This window comes from Rhincodon typus, chromosome 15, assembly GCF_021869965.1.
Source record: "Rhincodon typus isolate 14 chromosome 15, sRhiTyp1.1, whole genome shotgun sequence".
NCBI classification, from domain to species: Eukaryota; Metazoa; Chordata; class Chondrichthyes; order Orectolobiformes; family Rhincodontidae; genus Rhincodon; species Rhincodon typus.
In genome coordinates this window covers 209,212-231,491 of record NC_063346.1, presented here as the reverse complement: position 1 = coordinate 231,491, position 22,280 = coordinate 209,212, and the positions used below count along the sequence as shown (strand labels likewise).

The 22,280-nt window shown below is 43.1% G+C and overlaps 1 protein-coding gene across 1 annotated transcript in view; it reads left to right on the top strand.

The window, feature by feature from the left end:
- The window catches only part of LOC109924156 (vacuolar protein sorting-associated protein 4A), a 60,746-nt gene that overhangs the window by 31,787 nt on the left and 6,679 nt on the right, over positions 1–22,280 (top strand). The window contains exons 3-8 of the mRNA XM_048605928.1: positions 2,603–2,714; positions 3,483–3,630; positions 4,241–4,302; positions 9,292–9,411; positions 13,275–13,431; positions 17,311–17,459. Coding sequence (XP_048461885.1) covers positions 2,603–2,714; positions 3,483–3,630; positions 4,241–4,302; positions 9,292–9,411; positions 13,275–13,431; positions 17,311–17,459 — 748 coding nt within the window. The remainder of the gene's footprint in view (positions 1–2,602; positions 2,715–3,482; positions 3,631–4,240; positions 4,303–9,291; positions 9,412–13,274; positions 13,432–17,310; positions 17,460–22,280) is intronic.

Here is a 22,280-nt window from a genome sequence, read left to right as displayed (position 1 = left end):
GGGGATAAATGAGTGCTATTCTAGCTGGCAGTCAGTGACTAGTGGTGTGCCTCAGGGATCGGTGTTGGGACCGCAATTATTTACAATTTATATCGATGATTTGGAGTTGGGGACCACGTGTAGGGTGTCAAAGTTTACAGATGACACTAAGATGAGTGGCAGAGCAAAGTGTGCAGAGGACTGTGAAACTTTGCAGAGGAACATAGATACATTGAGTGAGTGGGCAAAGGTCTGGCAGATGGAATACAATGTAAATAAATGTGAAGTCATACATTTTGGTAGGAGTAATAGTAAAAAGGATTATTACTTGAATGGTGAAAAGTTGCAGCATGCTGCTATGCAGAGGGACCTGGGTGTCCTTGTGCATGAATCACAGAAGGTAGGTCTGCAGGTGCAACAAGTAATTAGGAAGGCAAATGGAATTTTGTCCTTCATTGCTGAAGGGATTGAAATAAAAAGCAGAGAGGTTATGTTGCAGCTGTACAAGGTGCTGGTGAGGCCACACCTGGAGTACTGTGTGCAGTTTTGGTCTCCTTACTTGAGAAAGGATGTACTGGCACTGGAGGGGGTGCAAAGGAGGTTCACTAGGTTGATTCCGGAGTTGAGAGGGTTGGCTTATGAGGAGAGACTGAGTAGATTGGGATTATATTCATTGGAATTCAGAAGATTGAGGGGGGATCTTATAGAAACATATAAAATTATGAAGGGAATAGATAAGATAGAAGTAGAGAGGATGTTTCCACTGGCAGGTGAAGCTAGGACAAGAGGGCATAGCCTCAAGATTAGAGGGAGCAGATTTAGGACTGAATTGAGAAGGAATTTCTTCACCCAGAGGGTTGTTAATCTATGGAATTCCTTGCCCAGTGAAGTAGTTGACGCTACTACAGTAAACGTTTTTAAAGAAAAGGTAGATTTTTTTTGAACAATAAAGGAATTAAGGGTTACGGTGAGAACGCGGGTAAGGGGATCTGAGTTCACGAAAAGATCAGCCATGATCTTATTGAACGGCGGAGCAGGCTCGAAGGGCCAGACGGCCTACTCCTGCTCCTAGTTCTTATGTTCTTATTTCTGTATTCTCCTCCAACTCTACAACCCTCTGAGATCAATGTGCTCCTCAAACTCCGTCCTCTTGTTTGTTCCCAATATTGGTTGCTTCACAACTAGTAGTTGTTCCTTCAGTTGTCTAACTGAACAAACCTGGAATTCCCTTCCTGTATTGTTCCACCTCATTTTCCTCTTTTCGGTCGTTAAAACTGAACCTCTTTGACCAAATATTTAGCCATTTGATCTAATATTGTCTTGTGTGGCTCAGTGTTATGTTCATTTTATAATGCATCTGTGAAGCCTCTTGGAACATTTTCTTTCAGCAAATGTTCTTTTTATAAACTTGGGTTTGTTGGTTACTGCTGCCTACCAATACTAGTGCATCGTTTAGTACAAAACCGTATGACTTATTCAGATCAATTAGGCTGCTCCAAAATTCAGTGTTGCATGGAGCGTAATCATTCCAAAAAATGGAAGTTCTCACAGTCAACTTCTATTTGTGATTTTTGTAAATGATTTGGACGTAGGAGTGGACGGATGGATTAGGAAGTTCGCGGACGATACAAAGGTGGGTCGAGTTGTGGATAGTGTGGAGGGCTGTTCTAGGTTACAAAGTGACATTGATAGGATGCAGAGCTGGGCTGAGAAGTGGCAGATGGAGTTTAACCCTGAAAAGTGTGAGGTGATTCATTTTGGAAGGACAAATTTGAAAGCAGAATACAAAGTTAACGGAAAGTTTCTTGGCAGTGTGGAGGAGCAGAGGGATCTCGGGTTCATGTCCACAGTTCCCTGAAAGCTGCCACCCAAGTGGATAGAGTTGTTAAGAAGGCGTATGGTGTGTTAGCTTTCATGAATAGAGGGATTGAGTTCAAGAGCCGTGAAGTTATGCTCCAGCTATACAAAAGCCTGGTTCGGCCACATCTGGAGTATTGTGTCCAGTCCTGGTCGCCTCATTACAGGAAAGATGTGGAAGCATTGGAAATGGTGCAGAGGAGATTTACCAGGATGTTGCCTGGAATGGAGGGAAGGTCTTACGAGGAAAGGTTGAGAGAGCTAGGGCTTTTCTCTTTACGACGACAAAGAATGAGAGGTGACTTGAGAGAGGTGTACAAAATGTTCAGAGGTATAGATAGAGTGGACTGCCAGAGACTTTTTCCTCGGGTGGAGGTAGCTATTATGAGGGGGCATAGTTTTAAAATAAGTGGAGGTAGATATAGGGGAGACGTCAGAGGTAGGTTCTTTACTCGGAGAATGGTAGGGGCGTGGAATGCATTGCCGGAGAGGGTAGTGGAGTCGGCCTCATTAGGAGCATTTAAGCAGCTATTAGATAGGCATATGGATGATAGTATAAGGTAGGGGTTGAGGTTAGATAGACCTTAGGTTTAGGGTAAAAGTTCGGTACAACATCGTGGGCCGAAGGGGCTGTACAGTTCTATGTTCTATGTTCTAACCAGCAGAGCACAAAGGTAAGAATGGTGTGGTTAGTGATGATGGTTTGATTTTTCCTCTTTCCAGGAGTGAACTATGCATTAATGTAACTTATTTTTAACTGTTTCAGAAAGCAATTGACCTCGTAACTAAAGCCACAGAAGAAGACAAGGCAAAGAACTATGAAGAGGCATTGAGGCTGTATCAGCATGCAGTGGAATACTTCCTGCATGCCATTAAATGTGAGAGTTCTCCATGGACATTAATGAACCAGTTGGGTTACCAGCTTTTTTATTTCCAGATTTATTTTTTCTAACTAAATTCAAATTCACAATCTGCCATTGTGGGATTTGAACTTGCATTCTCTGTATATATTTTATTTCAGGAAATGTGAGCAGAGCTGGCATGGCCAGCATTTGTACCCACCCCCAATTGTTTTTTGGGAATGTCATATTGTGCTGTCGCCTTGAACTGCAGTTCATCTGGTGTAGGTACACCCAAAATGATGGTAGGAAAGGAGTTGCAATTTGGCCCACTTCAGACAAGTTATACAACAAGCTCACCGCAAGCTTTGAGTCTAATACTTGCCCTATGTTGAATTAGTGGACCTCAGATTGGACATTGGAGGCACTGTATTGGACTTCAGTACTCTTGGATCAAAGGGAGCAGAGTTCAGGACTTCTCCTGAATAGTACTGAGGGACCGCTGAATTAGAGAGAGGGGAAATCAGCTGGTGTTCCTGCTCCTGATCATTATTAAATGTCACCCTGCTGCTGACCACTGTTGACTGATTTGTGAATATGTAAAAGGTTGGCTAGATTGGTGAAATGTCAGCAGATATCCAGAGACAGGGTATCACTGGGTAGTGGAACTATCCCTCATGCTGTCACCAGTACAGGCAGGAAACATTTTCTGGTGACTTGTAACCAGGTCTCCCCTTCTGGGATGTTGGAGGCAGTGCCCCATCTTAGGGTTACTGTAGTCAAGATATTCCACTGTTTTCATTGCAGATGAGGCTCATGGAGAGAAGGCAAAGGAGAGTATTCGAGCGAAGTGTGTTCAGTACCTGGACCGTGCAGAAAAACTGAAGGAATATTTAAAAAACAAAGACAAACGCGGCAAGAAGCCAGTGAAAGAAACACAACAAAATGACAAGGGGTATGGATGGGGGTTCATTTGGGAGAAAAACTGGAATTATGGTCATATGCATGGCTAATGGAGATCGGCACATGCATTACTGGGAGTGGGAGGTTGGCAGACAGTTTACTTCCCTGGGTGAGCATCTGTTGGAGAGGAGCGGGTAGGCATGAACAATGTGGTGATGTGAGGTGGATGCATATTATTGGGTTGGATGAGGAGTGGAGAGGGAGTTACCACGAATTAGAAGTGAATCAGTTGGTACTAAAATTGGAAGTAAAGCGAACATTTTGCATGAGGGTGAGGGATTAATGGAAGAAATTACAGGGGAATGAAAGTCTGTGTCTGTGACAGATGATAAGGTGTGTTTTCATGGGCTTGTTCTCTTAGTGAAAGGTGGCTGGGTGAAGTTGAATATAGATGATACGTGTTACACTATTATCTCTTTGCTGTTTGCTGATTCTTTAATACTTTTGTAATTACCTTTTCATATTTAGCAGTTTCCTGTTTTTATATTTATTTGAACTTGCTATGTGTGAACCGTTTCCTTCCCCAACCCTAGCCATTTTCCTGCATTATTGCTGTCTGTGATGTTGCTGCAATTCACACGTTTTGATTCCTCCTCCCCTAGGAGCGACAGTGATAGTGAAGAAGAAAATCCAGAGAAGAAGAAACTGCAGGAGCAGTTGATGGGTGAGTGTAACGTGTTCTCATGCAGCCAGATACCTGCACCTTAGTCTACTTGGTCTTGGTGTTAGGGATTTTAAACACATGGTTGAGAATTTTGGAGGCATTGCTTAGCTGGAAACCAGTGTAGATCAATGAGCACTGAAGTTATGGATAAACAGCATTTGGAGTGAAATTGGCAGTAGAATTCCAGATGAGTTGATGGATGGAACAAATAAAAAGATGAATCAGCAAGCACTTTACATAGTCGCATTTTGAAAGTATGGATGAGGCTTTCAGTAGCAGATAAGCTGAGGCAAGGCTGCAGATGGGTGATATTTTGGTGATAGTGGGCTTGGTTATAGAGAAAGTATATAACAAAGCTCCAGGTAAAGTAGGATGCAGTGGATGTGAATAGCCTCAATTTTGGATGAGCTGCAGACTGTGGCCAGGGAGAGGGGCAAATTCAGAAGTAAGCGAATGGAATTTGTGGCAGAGATTGAAGACAATGGCTCAACCAGGACTGGATGCTACCTGAGACCCCTTGGGGATAAGCAGCCATAACATAACATTTTTTATTAAGGTGGAGACTGAGGTTTTTGATTCGGAAACTAGGATGCTGAATCTTAATAAAGGAAACTCTGAAGATATGTGGCGTATGTTGGCCTTGATAGATTGGGGAGAGTTACTTAAAGAGATGACAGTGGAGAAGCAATAGCAAACATTCAAGGACTGCATGGGGGAGCTGTAACAACTGTTTATTCCTGTCTGGCATAAAAGCAAAACAGGTAAGGGACCTATCCAAAGCTTACAAAGGAGATGAGAGATAGTATTTGATCCAAGGAAGAAGCATACAGATTGGCCAAGAAAAATAATATGTTTGAGAATTGGGAGCAGTTTAGAATTTAGCAAAGAAGGACCAAGGGATTGATTAAGAAGGGGAAAATACAGTACAAAAGTAAGCTTGCAAGGAACATAAGGACTGATGCTAAGCGTTTCTATAGGTATGTGAAGAGAAATAGATTGGTGAAGACAAATGTTGGTCTCCTACAGACAAACGGGGGAATGTATGTTTTTTTATTCATTAGCGGCATGAAGGCGTTGCTGGCTAGGCCAGCATTTGTTGCCCACCCCTAATTGCCCAGAGGATAGTTAAAAATCAACCACATTGCTGTGGGTCTGGAGTCACATGTAGGCCAGACCAGGTAAGGACGGCAGTTTCCTTCCCTAAAGGACATTAGTGAACCAGATGGGTTTTTCCAACAATGGACAATGGATTCATGGTCATCATTAGACTCTTAATTCCAGATATTTGTTGAATTCAAATTCCACCATCTGTCGTGGTGCGATTTGGACCAGGGTCCCCAGAACATTATCTGGGTCTCCGGATTAACAGTCCAGCAATAATACCACAAGGCCATCGCTTCCCCACTTAATAGGGGATAAAGAAATGGTTGAGGATCTTCAGAAAAGAGGACACTAATCAGATACCAGAAATGTTGCAGAATGCAAGATCTAGTGAGAGGGAAGAATTGAGGGAGATCAATATTAGTAGAGAAATGGTGCTGGGAAAATTGGGATTGAAGATCCCCAGGTCCTGATAATCTACATCCCAGAGTACTTAAAGAAATAGCACTAGAAATAGTGGATGCATCAGTGGTCATATTCTGGGATTCTGTAGACTCTGGAACAGTCCCTGCAGATTGGAGGGGGGCTAATGTCACACCAATATTCAAAAAGAGGGATAGAGAGAAAACAGGGAATTACAGACCTGTGAGCCTTGGGGAAAATTCTCGAATCCATTATGAAAGACTTTATAGTGGAGCATTTAGAAAGCAGTAGCAGGATCTGACAGAGTCAGCATGGATATATGAAGGGGAAATCATGCTTGACAAATCTGTTGGAAATCTATGAAGGTAGAGTTGACAAGGGGGAGCCAGTCGATGTGGTATAATTGGACTTTCAGAAAGCGTCTCAAAGTTTGCAGTTGATACCAAGTTGGGTGGGAGGGTGAATTGTGACGAGGATGCAGAGATCCTTCAGCATGATCTGGGCAGATTGGGTGAGTGGGCAAATCAATGGCAGATGAAATATAATTTGGGTAAATGTGAGGCTATTCACTTTAGAAGCAAAAACTAGAAGGCAGATTACTACCTGAAAGGCTGTAAAGTGAGAGAGGGGAGTGTGCAGCGGTACCTGGGTATCCTTGTGCACCAGTCGCTGAAGGTAAGCATGTAGGTACAGCAGGCAGTAAAGAAGGCGAATGGTATGTTGGCCTTCATTGCGAGAGGTTTTGAGTATAGGAGTAGGGAGTTGTTGTTGTAGGTGTACAGGACCTTGGTGAGGCGACACCTAGAATATTATGTGCCGTTTTGGCCTCCTTTTCTGAGGAAGGATGCTCTTGCTCCCGAGGGAGTGTAGCGAAGCTTTACCAGGCTGATTCTGGGGATGGGTGGGACTGACGTATGAGGAAAGATTGACTGGTTAGGATTGTTTTTGCTGGAGTTCAGATGAATGAAGGGGATCTCAGACTTATAAAATTCTAACAGGACTGGACAGGGTAGATGCAGGGAGGCTGTTCATGATGGTGGGTGCGTCCAGAACCAGAGGTCAGTCTGAGGGTTCAGGGTAGACCATTTAGGATGAAGATGAGATATTTCTTCACCCAAAGAGTGGTGAGCCTGTAGAATTCATTACCACAGAAAGTAGTTGATGTATTCAAGAGGCGACTAGATATAGCACTTGGGACAAATGGGATCAAAGGTTATGGGGAGAAAGCAGGATTAGGCTATTGAGTTGGACGATCAGCCATGATCGTGAAAAAGGGCAGCACAGGCTTGAAGGGCTGAATGGTCTCTTCCTCCTCCTATCTTCTATGTTTTCTAAGTTGCTATGTCTGAAAATCAAATTGTCAGTCAAACCAGATTAATAATTGAACAGAGCCATTCCACAACTTCATCCATTCATTTAATTGTACATCTCTTTAAAAAATGCATTTGTATGTTGGAGAGGCAGTGACATTGTGGTAAATGTCATTGAACTAACAATCCAGAGACCCAGGCTAATCTTCTGGCAATTTGTTTAGTCTGACCTAAATGTGATTCCAGACCTGCGGCAATCTAACTCTTAACTGTGCTCTGAAATGGCCTGGCAAGCCACCCATTTCAAGGGCAGTTAGGGATGTTGCCCCTTGCCAATGATGCCCAGATTATAGAATAAAGGAAATTAAAAAAAAAAATACTTTTCATGACTACAGGAGGTACCACTATAGAGCAAGAGTTACTTTTGAATTGGAATTGCTGTTGTATTTTGGAAATGGTGGCCAATTTGTAGGTGACAAACTCCCACAAATAGTCATGTGATAATGATCAGCTCAGTCTACTCAATCTCTTCTCATCAGACAGTCCTTTCTTACCTGGTATCAGCCTAGTGAACATTCTCTATACTGCCTCCGGTGCCAGTATATTTTTTTCCTAGATGAGGGGCCCAAAACTGCTCACAGTATTCCATCTCTGGTCTAAATATTACCTTGTATAGATATAGCAAAACCTCCCTACTTTTATGCTGCATTCCCTTTTGAAGTAAAGGCCAAAGTTCCATTTGCCTTCCTTATTACTCCCGAACTTAAAATGCTAGCTCCTTGTGATTCATGGATGAGTAGTCCCAAATCTCTCTGTCATAGCTTTCTGTGTTTTTTCTTCATTTAAATTGTATTCAGCTCCTCTATTCCTCCTGCCATAGTGCTTAATCTCAGATTCCCCCACATTTTATTCCATCTGACAATTTTTTGTCCTCTGACTTAACCTGTCTACATCCCTCTGCTGACTCTGTGTGACAATCTCACCAGTTGCCTTCCCACCCATTTTTGTGTCATCTACAAACCTCGCTGTTGTGCATTCACTTCCCTCATTTAAGGTTGCCAACCTGAAAATGTCCCACTTAACCCAACTCTGTCTTCTATTTGCCAACCAATCCTCTATCCATGCTAACATAGTAGCTCCAAAACCATGGGCGCTTCTCTCATTTAGTAGCCTAATACGTGGAACTTAATCAAATGCCTTTTGAAAATCCAATTGTGTTGCATTCACTGTTTCTCCTCTACCTAGCCTGCTTTTACTTCCTCAAATTATTCTATAGTAACTTTGTCAGACTTGTCTTCCCTTTCATTAAGCCATGCTGACTCTGCTTGATTGTATTATGCATTTCTAAATGCTCTGCTATTGTATTCTTTATAATAGACTCTAACATTCTCCCATTATCAGAGGTTAATCTAATTAGTTTATAATGTTTGTCTCCTTCCTTTTTAATTAAATGTGGTGCATTGGCAAGTTTCCAATACATCTCCAGAACTGAATTTAGAAGAATGAGAGGTGACCTTATTGAAACATTCTTGGGGATTTGGACAGGGAGGTTGTTCATCCGTTTGGAACAGTCTAGGACCAGAGGGCATAATATCAGAATAAGGAGTCCCACATTTAAAACAAAGATGAAGTGGGTAGGGAGTCTGGAATTCTTTACCACAGAGGCTGTCAAGGATGGTTTAGTAAGTATATTCAGAATTGAGATAGACAAATTTTGAGCCAGTAAGGGAATTGAGAGTTATGGGGAAAGGTAGGAAAATAGAGTCTTGGATTATTAGCTATGATCTCGAAATTTCAGACTAGACTCGAAGGGCTGAATGGACTACCACTGCTACTATGTCTTGTGGCCTTATGATCTAAGGCATAGCATATGAAATTTTCCATTTGCTTTCAAGTGTTCACATATTCTGTATTCTCATTTCAGATCACTTTTTTGAATAGATTAATGTATGCTTTTTGCACATTCTAGGCATTATCTTAAGTTGACGAAGGGTTTGTGAATAAATGCAAACCTATGGTATTATCACTTATTGGGGATTTCATGAATTTGTATCTTGGCTAGCAAAGTCTTCATATTTAAAAAAAAGACTTTGAAGGTTTCTGACAGTGTGTTTGTAACTTTGTTGTTAGCAGTCACAGTCTTGTTCCATTATAGGTGCTATTGTGATGGAGAAGCCCAATGTGCGATGGAATGATGTAGCTGGTTTGGAGGTAGCAAAGGAAGCCTTGAAGGAAGCTGTGATTTTACCCATCAAGTTCCCTCATCTGTTCACAGGTATGTTTTTATATTTCAAAGTTTTTTTGTCAGAGATTTATTTCTAACTCAGCAAGGGAGGTGATGGCCTAGTGGTTTCATCACAAGGACCCAGGTAATGTTTAATAGACCTGGATTCGAATTCTGCCATGACAGATAGTGGAATTTGAATTTGGTACAAATCTAGAATTAAGAGACTAATGATGACGATTTTTTGATTTTGATTTTATTGTCATGTGTATCGGAATACAGTGAAAAGCTTTGTTTACAAGTGGTACAGGCAGATCACAGCAAGCAAAGGGTTGCGAGTTGCACATTTTCAGGCTACGGTCCATTCAGCAGTCTGATAATGGCTGGAAAGAAGCTGGAGATGCTTTTCACTCTCAACCTCCATTCCGTTGCTGTAGATGGGGGTATGTTCTCCTCCTTTCTTTCTGAAGTTGATGATCAGTTCATTAGTTTTGCCGAAGTTGAGAGACAGATTGTTTTCATTGAACCACGTCACCAAGCCCTCTATCTCCCTTCTGTATTTTGACTCGTCGTTAGATATCCGTTGCACCTCGGTGTTGTCAGTGAACTTGTAGATGGCGTTCATTCAGAATTTGGTAACACAGTCGTAGGTGTGAAGGGAGCACAGAAGGGGGCTGAGGGCACATCCCTGGGGAGCTGCAGTGTTGAGTGTTATTGTGGAGGAGGTGCAGTTACCTATCCTCACGGTGGCCTATGGCTCAGAAAGCTGAGGATCTAGTTGCAGAGGGTGAAGCCGAGACCAAGGTCACGCAGTTTTGAGATCCGTCTGGAGGGGATAATGGTGTTAAAGCTGGAGCTGTAATCAATGAACATTTGACATAGGTGTCTTTGTTGTCCAGATGTTCCAGGGATGAGTGCACGCCTAGGGATATGACATCCTCTATGGACCTGTTATGTTGGTAAAGCCATTGTTGATTTTGGGAAAAACCTACCTGGTTCACAAAATGTTTTAGGGAAGCACATCTGCTATCTTTACTTGGGGCCTGGCTTACATGTGACTCCAGGCTCATAGCAATGTGGTACACTGTTAACAGCCCTCTGGGCAGTTATGGATAGGCAATCAGTGCTGGCCTAGCCAGCGATGCCTACATGTGAATGAATTTTTTTATAAAATCCCTGTTCAGTTTGCAGCCTGTGTGTTTCCTGCCTGTTCCCTATTTGCTGACAAGTCTTGAGTTACAGTCCCATGTTTGTTTTTTGTTTTCATCTTGTGTGAACAGTTCTGAGCAAGGGTCATTCTACCCGAAACATTAACTCTGATTTCTCTCCATAGATGCTGCTAGACCTGCTAAGCTTTTCCAGCAATTTCAGTATTTGTTTCTGATTTACGGTATCTGCAGTAAATTCACCAAAGATCTTCAGACAGCACCTTCCAAACCCACGACCACTTCCATCTAGAAAGACAAGGGCAGCAGATATATGGGAACAACATCACCTCCAGGTTCCCCTCCAAGTCACTCACCATGCTGACTTGGAAATATATTGCCGTTCCTTCACTGTCGCTGGGTCAAAATCCTACAATTCCCTCCCTAATAGCATTGTGGGTCAACCCACAGCGGGAGGACTACAGCGGTTCAAGAAGGCAGCTCACCACCACCTTCTCAAGAGCAATTAGGGATGGGCAAGAAATGCTGGCCAGCCAGCGACGCCCACCTCCCACAAATGAATAGAACAAAAAAGTTCTTTAGGTTTTTAATGAGGAACTATTGTTAGTCAGTAACAGCTGGGATTTGTAGAGCAATGTTTTGGATCCACAGCAGAAAGTTAAAGAAATTGGGTTCAAGGATGACTGAGATATGTAAAAGGGATCTGTAAGGATATGGGATTAAGGCTGATTGATTTGAAGGTCTGTAGCAAAAGCAAAATACTGCAAAAAGAATCTAAAATAAAATGGAAAATGTTAGAAATACTTAGGCAGATCTGTGCAAAAAACAATTAAATGTTCCAGGAGCTGTGGTTGTGAGAGGAGAAATAGGAAGATGGGGAGGATCAGTGTATGGCTTGAGGCATGGTGCAGGAGGAAGGGCTTCAGATCCTTGGGTCATCAGGGCCAGTTCTGGGGTAGGAAGAACTCATTGAACAGGACTGCACATCAATAGGACTGGGACCAGTGTGCTTATGGGAAGATTTACTTACATGTATTAAACTAAATTGGCAGGGAGTGGATCCGAATATATTGAGGTTGTAACAAGTAATAAGGTGCATAAAAGACTTGAGCATTTTGAATAATACTGAAGGATTGCTGTATTAATTAGGAACAGATTAAGAAGGATTACAAGAAATATAAGCATGGATGAAGTATAGTCCTGTCACAGTTGCTTAGAAGAGTGTTTTGGCCTGAACAGGAGTATTGCGTCCAGTTCTGGACACACTTTAGGAAGGATGTGAAGATATTTAGAGAGGGTGCAGGAAAGGTGCACAAGAACATTTCCTGGGCTGAGGAACTTCAGTTAGGCAGATTCAAGAAGTTGCGACAGTTTCTTCAAGAAAAACAAAGGTTGAGAGGAGATTTGATTAAAGTGTTCAAAATCATGAGGGACCAGGATTGAGTACATAGGGAAAAGCTGTTCCCACAGTGAAAGCATCATGAAGGAGAAGGCGCACAGATTTAAGGTAATTGTTGAAAACGGCAATGGTGATGTGAGGAAAGAATTTTTCACAAACCTAATGGCTCAGTAAGGAATGCAGTGTAAGCAAGTTTAAATGACTTGTTAAAAAGAGAATTTGTTTATTGTCTGAAAACTGTAACCATTCTGTGAGCAAGGCAGACTTAATAGCAAAAGAAATCCAACATATTTAATTTCTTTGTGTTCAAAGAAATTTGATTTAGGTTGGGTGGAATGTGTTGATTTAATATACAGAGAAAGATAGCTGAATCAAGTCAGCCTCTCCACCTCTGTATTCACAACACAGTAAAATTAAAACCTTCAAAGACATCAAAATTGACCCCCAAAGGTTCCTAACCAGTCTTCCTGAATAACTTTATGAATAATTGGTTCCAGACACTGGGTCTGTAGCTTAAACAAAAAAGACTTAACAATTTATTAACAATGCAGTAACTTTAGCAGGGCAAAATTAAAGAAAAATGTAATCTAATTAGTGTCTATGATTTAAACCCAATAACTTTTGTTTTCAGCTCTGTGCAGACAAACATAGTTAAGGGATAAATTTTAAAAGAAAACTTGTGATTTTCATAACGTGTTATTCCACAGGTGCATATGATTGTTTCTTGGTTGATTTTCTGAAGTTTACAATCAGTGCCACCTTTTCAGGTTACTGTGAGGAAGTTTCAGTAATATGTGTGACTTATTTTTTTATTCTCTGATGATGGGAGGTTTACAAATCTTCATGCTGTAGCATCAACAGCCAAAATCCTCTCTGAAACCTCCAGTTCAAAACCTGGTTCCTCCCTCAGTTTGACTATCATGTTCTCTCCCATACATGCTGGCATGAATTCCCAGGTTCTGACCTCATTACTGGCCAACCATCTGCTATCTGGTTAAACATACTGCTTGCCCCAGTATCAGAGTGTTTGTAGAATCCTTTGATCAAAGAACGATCTGCATTTAACTTCCAGGCCTGGCCTCACAAGCATTTTCATTTAAAGAGGTGGTTGCTCACAGTCCAATGGTCACCTTTTAGCTCTCAGCTCACAGTTCACAACTCCAAACCAAAACTGATATAAAGAATGAAGCAAAATACTGAAAAATCAGCAAGGGTTCTAAGAGTAACTGAATTGGTTGCATGATATGTTCCTTCTGTCCCTGAAACAATCTGTGTTTACTCTTGTCACAATTGATAAACTGCTGTCACTAACTGCTTCAATTCACATTGTGCCCTTTTCATTTTTGTAGGTAAACGAACTCCTTGGCGTGGGATCTTGCTTTTTGGTCCACCTGGTACAGGAAAGTCCTACCTGGCCAAAGCTGTAGCAACAGAGGCAAATAACTCCACATTCTTCTCTGTGTCTTCATCTGACCTGATGTCCAAATGGTTAGGAGAAAGTGAAAAGTAAGTGGTACCTCAAATATCTGAGCTTTGTAAATATCTGAGTAAAGACAGTTCCATCTCTCTGCTGAGTTTTAACAATAATTAAGTTTATAGAAGGTTCCCTTCACCATCTCCCACTGTCCAATGAGGTAGAGTATTTGGGAGGTACCTGGAAAATGCTATTACAGAGACTTTGTTAAGGGAGGGACAGGATTGGTAGCTTAACGTTCCAGGATACAGATGTTTCAGGTGGGATAGAGGGGGATGTAAAAGGGGTGGGGGAGTTGCACTACTTGTTAAGGAGAATATCACAGCTGTACTACGGGAGAACACTTTGGATGGCTCACATAGCGAGGCAATATGGGTAGAATTCAGGAACAGGAAGGGTGCAATCACAATGTTTCGGGTTTACTATAGGCCTCCTAACAGCCAGTGGGAGATAGAAGGGCAGATTTTGGCAAGATGTAAAAGTAACAGGGTTGTTCTCGTGGGTGGTTTTAACTTCCCATATATTGACTGGGACTCACTTAGTGCTTGGGGTCCGGATGGGGCAGAGTTTATAAGGAGCATCCAGGAGGGCTGCTTGAAACAGTATGTAGATAGTCGAACTAGGAAAGGGGCTGGACTTGACCTGGTATTGGGGAATGAGCCTGGCCAGGTGGTGAACATCTCAGTGGGGAGCAGCTCGGGAACAGCGATCACAATTCAGTAAGCTTTAAGGTACTGATGGATAAAGATAGGTGTAGTTGTCAGGTGAAAGTGCTAAATTGGGGTAAGGCTAATTACCACAATATTAGGCAGGAACTGAAGAATGTAGATTGGAGGCAGATGTTTGAGGGCAAGTCAACATATGGTAAGTGGGAGGCTTTCAAGTGCAAGTTGCTCAGAACTCGGTACTGGCACGTTTCTTTAAGGATGAAGGATAAGTGTGGCAAGTTTAGGGAACCTTGGATAATGAGAGAGATATTGTGAGCCTAATCAAAAAGATAAAGGAACTATTTATCAAGGCTAGGAGGCTGGGAACACACGAAGCAAAGGTGGGATACAAGGAAAGTCGAAAGAAACTTAAGCAAGGAGTCAGGAGGGCTAAAAGGAGTCATGAAAAGTCTTTGGCCAACAGGATTAAGAAAAATCCCAAGGCTTTTTATACATATATAAAGAGCAAGAAGGTAGCCAGGCAGACAGTTGGCCCACTCCAGGACAGGAAAGGGAATTTATGTGTGGAGCCAGAGGAAATGGACGAGGTATTAAATGAGTACATTGCATCAGTATTCACCACAGAGAAGGACTTGGTGGATGATGAGTCTGGGGGAGGGTGTGTAGATAGTTTGGGTCATGTTGAGATCAAAAGTGAGGAGGTATTGGGAGTCTTGAAAAACATTAAGGTAGAAAAGTCCCCAGGGTCTGATGGGATATACCCCAGAATACTGAGAGAGGCAAGGGAGGAAATTGCTGGGGCCTTGAGGGAAATCTTCGTATCCTCACTGGCTACAGGGGAGGTCCCAGAGGATTGGAGAATAGCCAATGTTGTTACTTTGTTTAAGAAAGGTGGCAAGGATAATCCAGCTAATTACAGGTCGGTGAGCCTTATATCAGTGATAGGGAAATTATTGGAGAGGATTCTTTGAGACAGCATTTACTCCCACGTGGAAATCAGTGGGCGTATTAGTGAGAGACAACGTGGTTTTGTGAAGGGGAGGTCATGTCTCACTAACTTGGTTATGTTTTTTGAGGAAGTGGCAAAGATGATCGTTGAGGGTAGGGGCAGTGGATGTTGTCTACATGGACTTCAGTAAGACCTTTGACATGATCCCTCATGGCAGACTGATACAGAAGGTAAAGTCACACAGGGTCGGAGTGAGTTTGCAGGATGGATAAAAAAACTGGCTCGGTCATAGAAGACAGAATGTCGCAGTGGAAGGATGCGTTTCTGACTGGACAGCTGTGACTAGTGGCATTCCTCAGGGATCAGCGTTGGGACCTTTGCTATTTGTAATATATATAAATGATTTGGAGGAGAATGTAACTGGTCTGATTAGTAAGTTTGCCGATGACACAAAGGTTAGTGGAATTGCGGATAGTGATGAGGACTGCTGAAGGATACTGCAAGATATAGATCAGTTGGTGACTTGGACAGAGAGATGGCAGATGGCGTTTAATCCGGAAAAATGTGAGGTAATGCATTTTGGAAGGTCTAATTCTGATGGAAAATATATAGTTAATGGCAGAACCCTTAAGAGTACTGATAGGCAGAGGGATCTGGGTGTACAGGTATACAGGTCACAAAGTGGCAACACAGGTGGAAAAGGTAGTCAACAAGACATACAGCATGCTTGCCTTTATCGGCTGGGGCATTGAGTTTTAAAAATTGGCAGGTAATGTTGCAGTTTTATAGAATCTTAGGCCGCATTTGAAATATTGTGTTAATTCTGGTCGCCACACTACCAGAAGAATGTGGTGGCTTTGGAGAGGGTACAGAAAAGATTTACCAGGATGTTGCCTGGTATGGAGGGCATTAGCTATGAGGAGAGGTTGGAGAAACTTGGGTTGTTCTTATTGGAATGACGGAAGTTGAGGGGAGATCTGATTGAGGTCTACAAGATTATGAAGGGCATGGACAGACTGGACAGTCAGAAGCTTTTTCCCGGGTGGAAGAGTCAGTTACCAGGAGCCATGGGTTTAAGGTGCAAGGTGCAAGGGGCAAGGTTTAAAAGTGATGTCTGAGGCAAGTTTTTTTACACAGAGGTTGGTGGGTGCCTGGAACTCGCTGCCGGGGGAGGTAGTGGAAGCAGATACTATAGTGACTTTTAAAGGGCGTCTTGACAAATACATGAATAGGATGGGAATAGAGGGATACAGTCCCCGGAAGGGTAGGGGATTTAGTTGTGATGGGCAGCATGTCGATGCAGGCTTGGAGGGCCGAAGGGCCTGTTCCTGTGCTGTAATTTTCTTTGTTCTTTGTAATGCTTGGGCTTGGTACCTATTCAAGTGGCCAGAGCCAAAAAGCCATTTGTCTATTATCGGCTAGACCCCATATCTGTCTGCCAGAGAATCTGAAACCAAGGCAGCTAAAAATGAGTGCCGACACTAAATGTGGAGTGAGTAATGTAGGCACATGAAAATTTAAATCTTCAGGATCAGCCTCTGACTATTAAAATAGTGGGGTAAATGGAACTGCTGTTTGGTGTGGAAGTAAGGAACCAATGGACGATTAATATTTGTAGTGAGAAACTGTGACTGTTGTAATTTGTGGAGGTTTCTTATAAAAATAAAATATAAAATTGTTTATGGATGTGATAAACCATGAATGTTAACTTCCGGAACGTGAAATAGAGGACAAATGGAGATCAATGAAAAAAAGGTTTGGACAAAATGTCGGGTAAAAATGCTTTTACTTAGCTTGAGAAATATTTAGGATAAGCTGCCAAATTGAAAAAAGAAGTTAAAAACCTCAGGATATTGAAAATGAGTTACTTGTTTCTGTTGGTCCCCGCAGCATCTCTGGTTGGTTGCACCTCCTCTAGGTTTGAGATTCTGAGGGTGAACTCTGTATTTAGCAGGAAAAGCACCACATTCTTGCAATCTGCTTGTTCCATAAAGTCTGGATCACCACCAGTTCACTGTCAGCGAATGCTGGGCAATCCTCAGTTACCTGGACACACATTTGCCAGTGAAATTGGGAGAACTTTGGCAATGATTATTTCCTAGAGGCAACACAGTAAAAGATGTCAGACTTTAAGAGTTTATAAAGTGGGTCAGCCTATGAGAAACATGAAGAAGTGAATGTAGAGTAAAAGAAAGTGCCAGCCTGACCTTTTGCAGAAATCTCTAAGTTAATTTTCCTTGAGGCTACTGCGAAGTATGCAAGTCTCCTTGGATAATGTTTCCTTTCTCCCTCAGACTTGTGAAAAATCTGTTTGAGTTGGCTCGTCAGCACAAACCCTCCATCATATTTATTGATGAAGTTGACTCCCTCTGTGGATCCAGAAATGAGAATGAGAGTGAAGCTGCCAGGCGCATCAAAACGGAATTTCTAGTCCAGATGCAAGGTAAGAGAGCCTTTCTCTCGAGGAATCGTGGCTACTCTAATTCACTCTGAGCTAGACTGCTGCACATTACAAACACCGTTTTGTTACATTAGTCTTTTGCTTGAATACTTGGGTACAATTTCAGTGCCGTTCTGTTGTAGCAATGACAGATTCCCATCTCTTGCACACATTGCTGACAATGGCCAACATCCTTGGGTTTTAAGCACAAAGGTAGGTACATGTAGAGAGGCTCAATATCATCAGAGCAATTCATTTATTTTGCCTTTTTTGAACATGTTAGCCATTTTATTTGACAAAGTAAGTCCAAGGGAGATTGCGTGGTGATAGCACAAATTCTGAAATTTTAATCAACTAACTAAGAAACTCTTTCAATTCATATCATAATCAATGACTAGATTTAGGAACTTGGTAAACATTTCAGAGTGGTAATGTAAATTAGGAGTGGGAGGTGATGACCTCATGGTACTGTTGCTAGGATAGTAACTAGCGACCCAGGTAATGTTCTGTGTCTTATAATTTGTATTTGAATTTCAAGATTTAATTTGTGCACTTGTTAACTAATAAGGCAACAGGAAACACTGTAGTGCAGTAAGTCCGGTAAACTTTACTTGGCTTATGAATAATACCTACTGGAGCCAGACAGTAACTTTACAGGCATACCACGGCTCTTGTTTTCCATCTCACCTTAGGATGCAGGTCGACAATGGGTCTCTGGTCTCTCTCCAGTGACTCGAGCCTTCCACTTCCCACTGAACAGCAGGATAATTTTACTTTAAACCTGATGCACACCTTATTAACTCTTTTCAAGTCACAGCCCACAGCATGATCAATTACATTATGATTGGATTAGTCTAGGCATTCATTTTCTAATCAACCTGTTTGGTATTGCTGTCTCACGCCTCTGGAGCAGGTGGGACTTGAACGTGGGCTTCTTGGTCCAGAGGTGGGGACACTCCCACCGCACCACAAGTACGTCCCCTAGGCAGAGTTTATTGCTAATTGGTTTAAAGGCTGCATATCATTCTCTAATTGCTTCTTACGGATATTGGACATTGATGTCACCTCCGGCTATCTCCTTACTGATTCCTTAAATTTTCATTTATCCATGGATCCGTCCTCTTTTATGTTTTGTTATTGTCATTTTAAGACTTTGACTAAGGTTAGAGGATAGTTTGAATTTTTTTTAACATTTTTGTCAACGAAACAAAGGATGCATATGCAATCAGAGCCCAACAACTTGGGTATCCATGGTCCTCTGGAACCTTCCTCCTCTCCCCTTTCCTCTGACTCCACCCTCTCCCCCAACACCACCACCTGTTGGGTATTCACCATCCCACCTAACCTTCTGCTCTCCAATGCTGAATGTTCATATTCAGCAAAGGCCTCAGCTTTATTCCTCTGCATCCTCACCTTAGTGAATTTCAGGCATGACATGACGCTGAACTCTTCCGCTGTCTTCGCCTCTGTGCCCATTTCTTTGGACAAGAGTCCTCTCTCTGTCCCACAGACCCCTTGGCCCAGTTTCAACACTCTCCTTCCACCTGGACCCCTCCCTCCAGCCTTTTACCTGCACTCGGTCTGTTCTTTGAGAACTGTCAACATGATATAGGTCACCTCAATTTCTCTGCCCTCCACCCCCCCCACCCCCCCAACTTCTCTGCCCTCCACCCCCCCCAACCCCACCACCTCACCCAATCCAACCTATCTCCCTCTGAACTGACTGCACTCCATGTGCTTAGATCTAACCCTGACTTTGTTATTAAGCCTGCCAATAAGGGTGGTGCTGTTGTAGTCTAGTGCACTGACCTCTATCTTGCAGAGGCTGAGCACCAGCTCTCAGATACCTCCTCCTACCTTCCCCTGGACCATGACCCCACCATGGCACATCAGGCCATTGTATCTACTACTATAACTGATTTCATCTGATGATCTCTTCCCCCCCCCAACCCCATCCCCCCCCCCCCACCCACACTAGCTCCAAGCTGATACTGCCCCAGCCCCGCACATCTCGCTTCTCCCTCCTTCCGAAAATTCACAAACGGGACTGTCCGGGTAGACCCATTATTTCAGCTTACTCTTCCCCCACAGAGCACATCTCATCCTACCTTGACTCAGTCTTTTCTCCCCTGGTCTAGTCCCCTGCCCACGTACATCCATGATTCCTCTGATGTTTTACACCACTTTGAAAATGTCCAGTTTGCAGGCTCCAGCTGCCTCCTCTTTACCATGGGCGTGCAATCCCTTACATTTCCATTCCCCACCAGGAGGGTCTTAAGGCTCCCTGCTTCTTCCTGGAGCAAAAATCTGAATCATCCCCATCCACCATCACCCTCCTCCGCTTGGCCGAGCTTGTCCTCACCCTCAACAACTTCTTTGACTCCTCTCGTTCTCTTCAGGTAACAGTGGTGACCACGGGTACCCACACAGGCCCCAGTTACACCTGTCTCTTCATGGGTACATGGAATATTCCTTGTTCCAGTCCTATTCAGGCCCCCATCCACAACTCTTTCTCTGATATATCAATGATATCATTGGTGCTGCTTCCCTCTCTCACCTGGAATTGGAAAAGTTCATCGATTTCACTTCTAATTTCCACCCTGCCCTCACTTTCACCTGGTCTATCCCTGACTCCTCCCTTCCATTCCTCGACATCTGTTTCCATTTCTGAGGAAAATCTCCATTACAAACCCACTGATTCCCAGAGCTACCTGGACTACACATCCTCACACCCCACTTCCTGTAAAGACTCCATCCCATTCTCTCAGTTCCTCTCTCTCCGTCGCATATGCTCAGATGAGGCCAACTTCAACAAGGGAGCCTCTGACATATCCACCTTCCTCAACCGAGGATTCCCCAGCTCCGTTGTTGACAAGGCCTTGAGCCAGGTCCGACCCATCTCCCGCACTTCCGCCCTCACCCCTTCTCTTCCCTCCCGCTACAGCGATAGGGTTCCCCTTGTCCTTACCTACCATCCCACCAGGATCCACTTCATCAGATGCCATTTCCGCCACCTCCAGCGAGATACCACAACCAGACACATATTCCCCTCACCACCCTTGTCCACCTTCTGCAGGGACTGTTCCCTCTGGGACATCCTGGTCCACACTTCCTTTAACCCCCAGTACCCCCTCAAAGGCCCATAGCACCTTCCCCTGTAACCAGCGAAGATGCAACATCTGCCCATTTACCTCCTCCCTCCCCAGTATCCAAGGGTCCAAATATACCTTCCAGGTGAAGCAGCACTTTACCTGCACTTCCCTGAATCTAGTCTACTGCATTCGCAGCTCACAATGTGGTCTCCTCTACATTGGGGAAGCAAAGTATAGACTAGGTGACCACTTAGCAGAACATCTACGTTCTGCTCTCAAAAAAGACTGAAAGCTTCCAGTTGCCTGTCACTTTAACACACCACCCTGTTCCCTGGCCAACGTCTCTGTTTCTGGCTTGCTGCAATGTTCCAGTAAACCTCAACACGAGCCGGAAGAATAACACCTCATTTTCCGCTTGAGGACCCTGCAGCCCTCCGGACTCAATATTGAGTTCAATAATTTTAGGGCCAAACTCTCCCATGTCCTAGCCCCATGCCCCACACACCAGGCCTTGTTATCACGTCGTCTGCCATTACACACTACCTATTGTTAGTCACTAACAGTCCCCCATGACAGCTATTCACCTTCCTAGCCTGATCGTTATCAACTCCTTTGTCTATCCAGCTGCTCTTCTCTCTCTTCGGGCTCTATCCTATGGTTTACTGCCTACCTTATTCCACTCCCTAACTTCTGCATATAAAACAATGTTTTCCCAGCTATGGTCAGTTCTGAGGAAGGGTCACCAGACCCGAAATGTTAACTCTGATTTTTCTCTTCACAGATGCTGCCAGACCTGCTGAGCTTTTCCAGCAATTTCTGTTTTTGTTCCCATTAAATCAGACACTTACTTATCACTGACCATTTGCTTTTTTTTAAGTTTGTTTTTGTTTCTGCTGTGTTTGAATGCTTGGAAACAAATTCATGTTACCCATTCTACTTTAAAGATGAAACTAATACAGAAGATCAGAAAGTGCTAATATAAATGCGAAGTACAGGATGTAAAAAGAGTGAAATAATGAAATATTCTTCACTATACAGTCTTGAGTGATGAAAGTCCAAAGGATCATATATTTACAAATTTAACCGTTGTTATGGAGATAACTTTATAATGTGTAGTCACTTGTAATCGTCTCATTGCTGAAACAAATTAAAACCATATGGAAACACATTTGACCATGATTTCTTGATGAGAGTTAACTATTTGGGAGTATATCAACACTGCCTTTGGTCTTGAAGAATGCATGTTCTCAGTCTTGCGTGCTTTGTTTTGGCAGAAAGAACGCAGAGAGGCATTAAAAGATACAATTGTGAAGAGGATACAGGATAATGGGGAGTTGAGTGTAAATGTGCATAAATCGTTAGAGATCAGGCAGGTAGTAAATGCAGTTTAGGAAACATACATTCTAGACTGTATTATTGGGGCATCTCTAGGAAGTTATTTTAGATTTGTACGAGACATTGGAACTGGAATGTTGCATCCAGTTCCAGGTGCCACACTTGGAGAAGAATGTGAAGGCATTTGAGTGAATGCAGGAAAGGTTTACAAGAATGGTTCCAGGGATGAGGAACTTGAGTTCCATAAAATCCCTACAGCGTGGAGACAGGCCATTCAGCTCAACGAGTCCGAAAAGCATCCCACCCTCCACGCCTCCACCCCCCCCCCACCCCCCCCCCCCCACCCACCCCTCCCACCCTCCCACCCTATTCCTGCACTTCCCATGGCTAATCCACC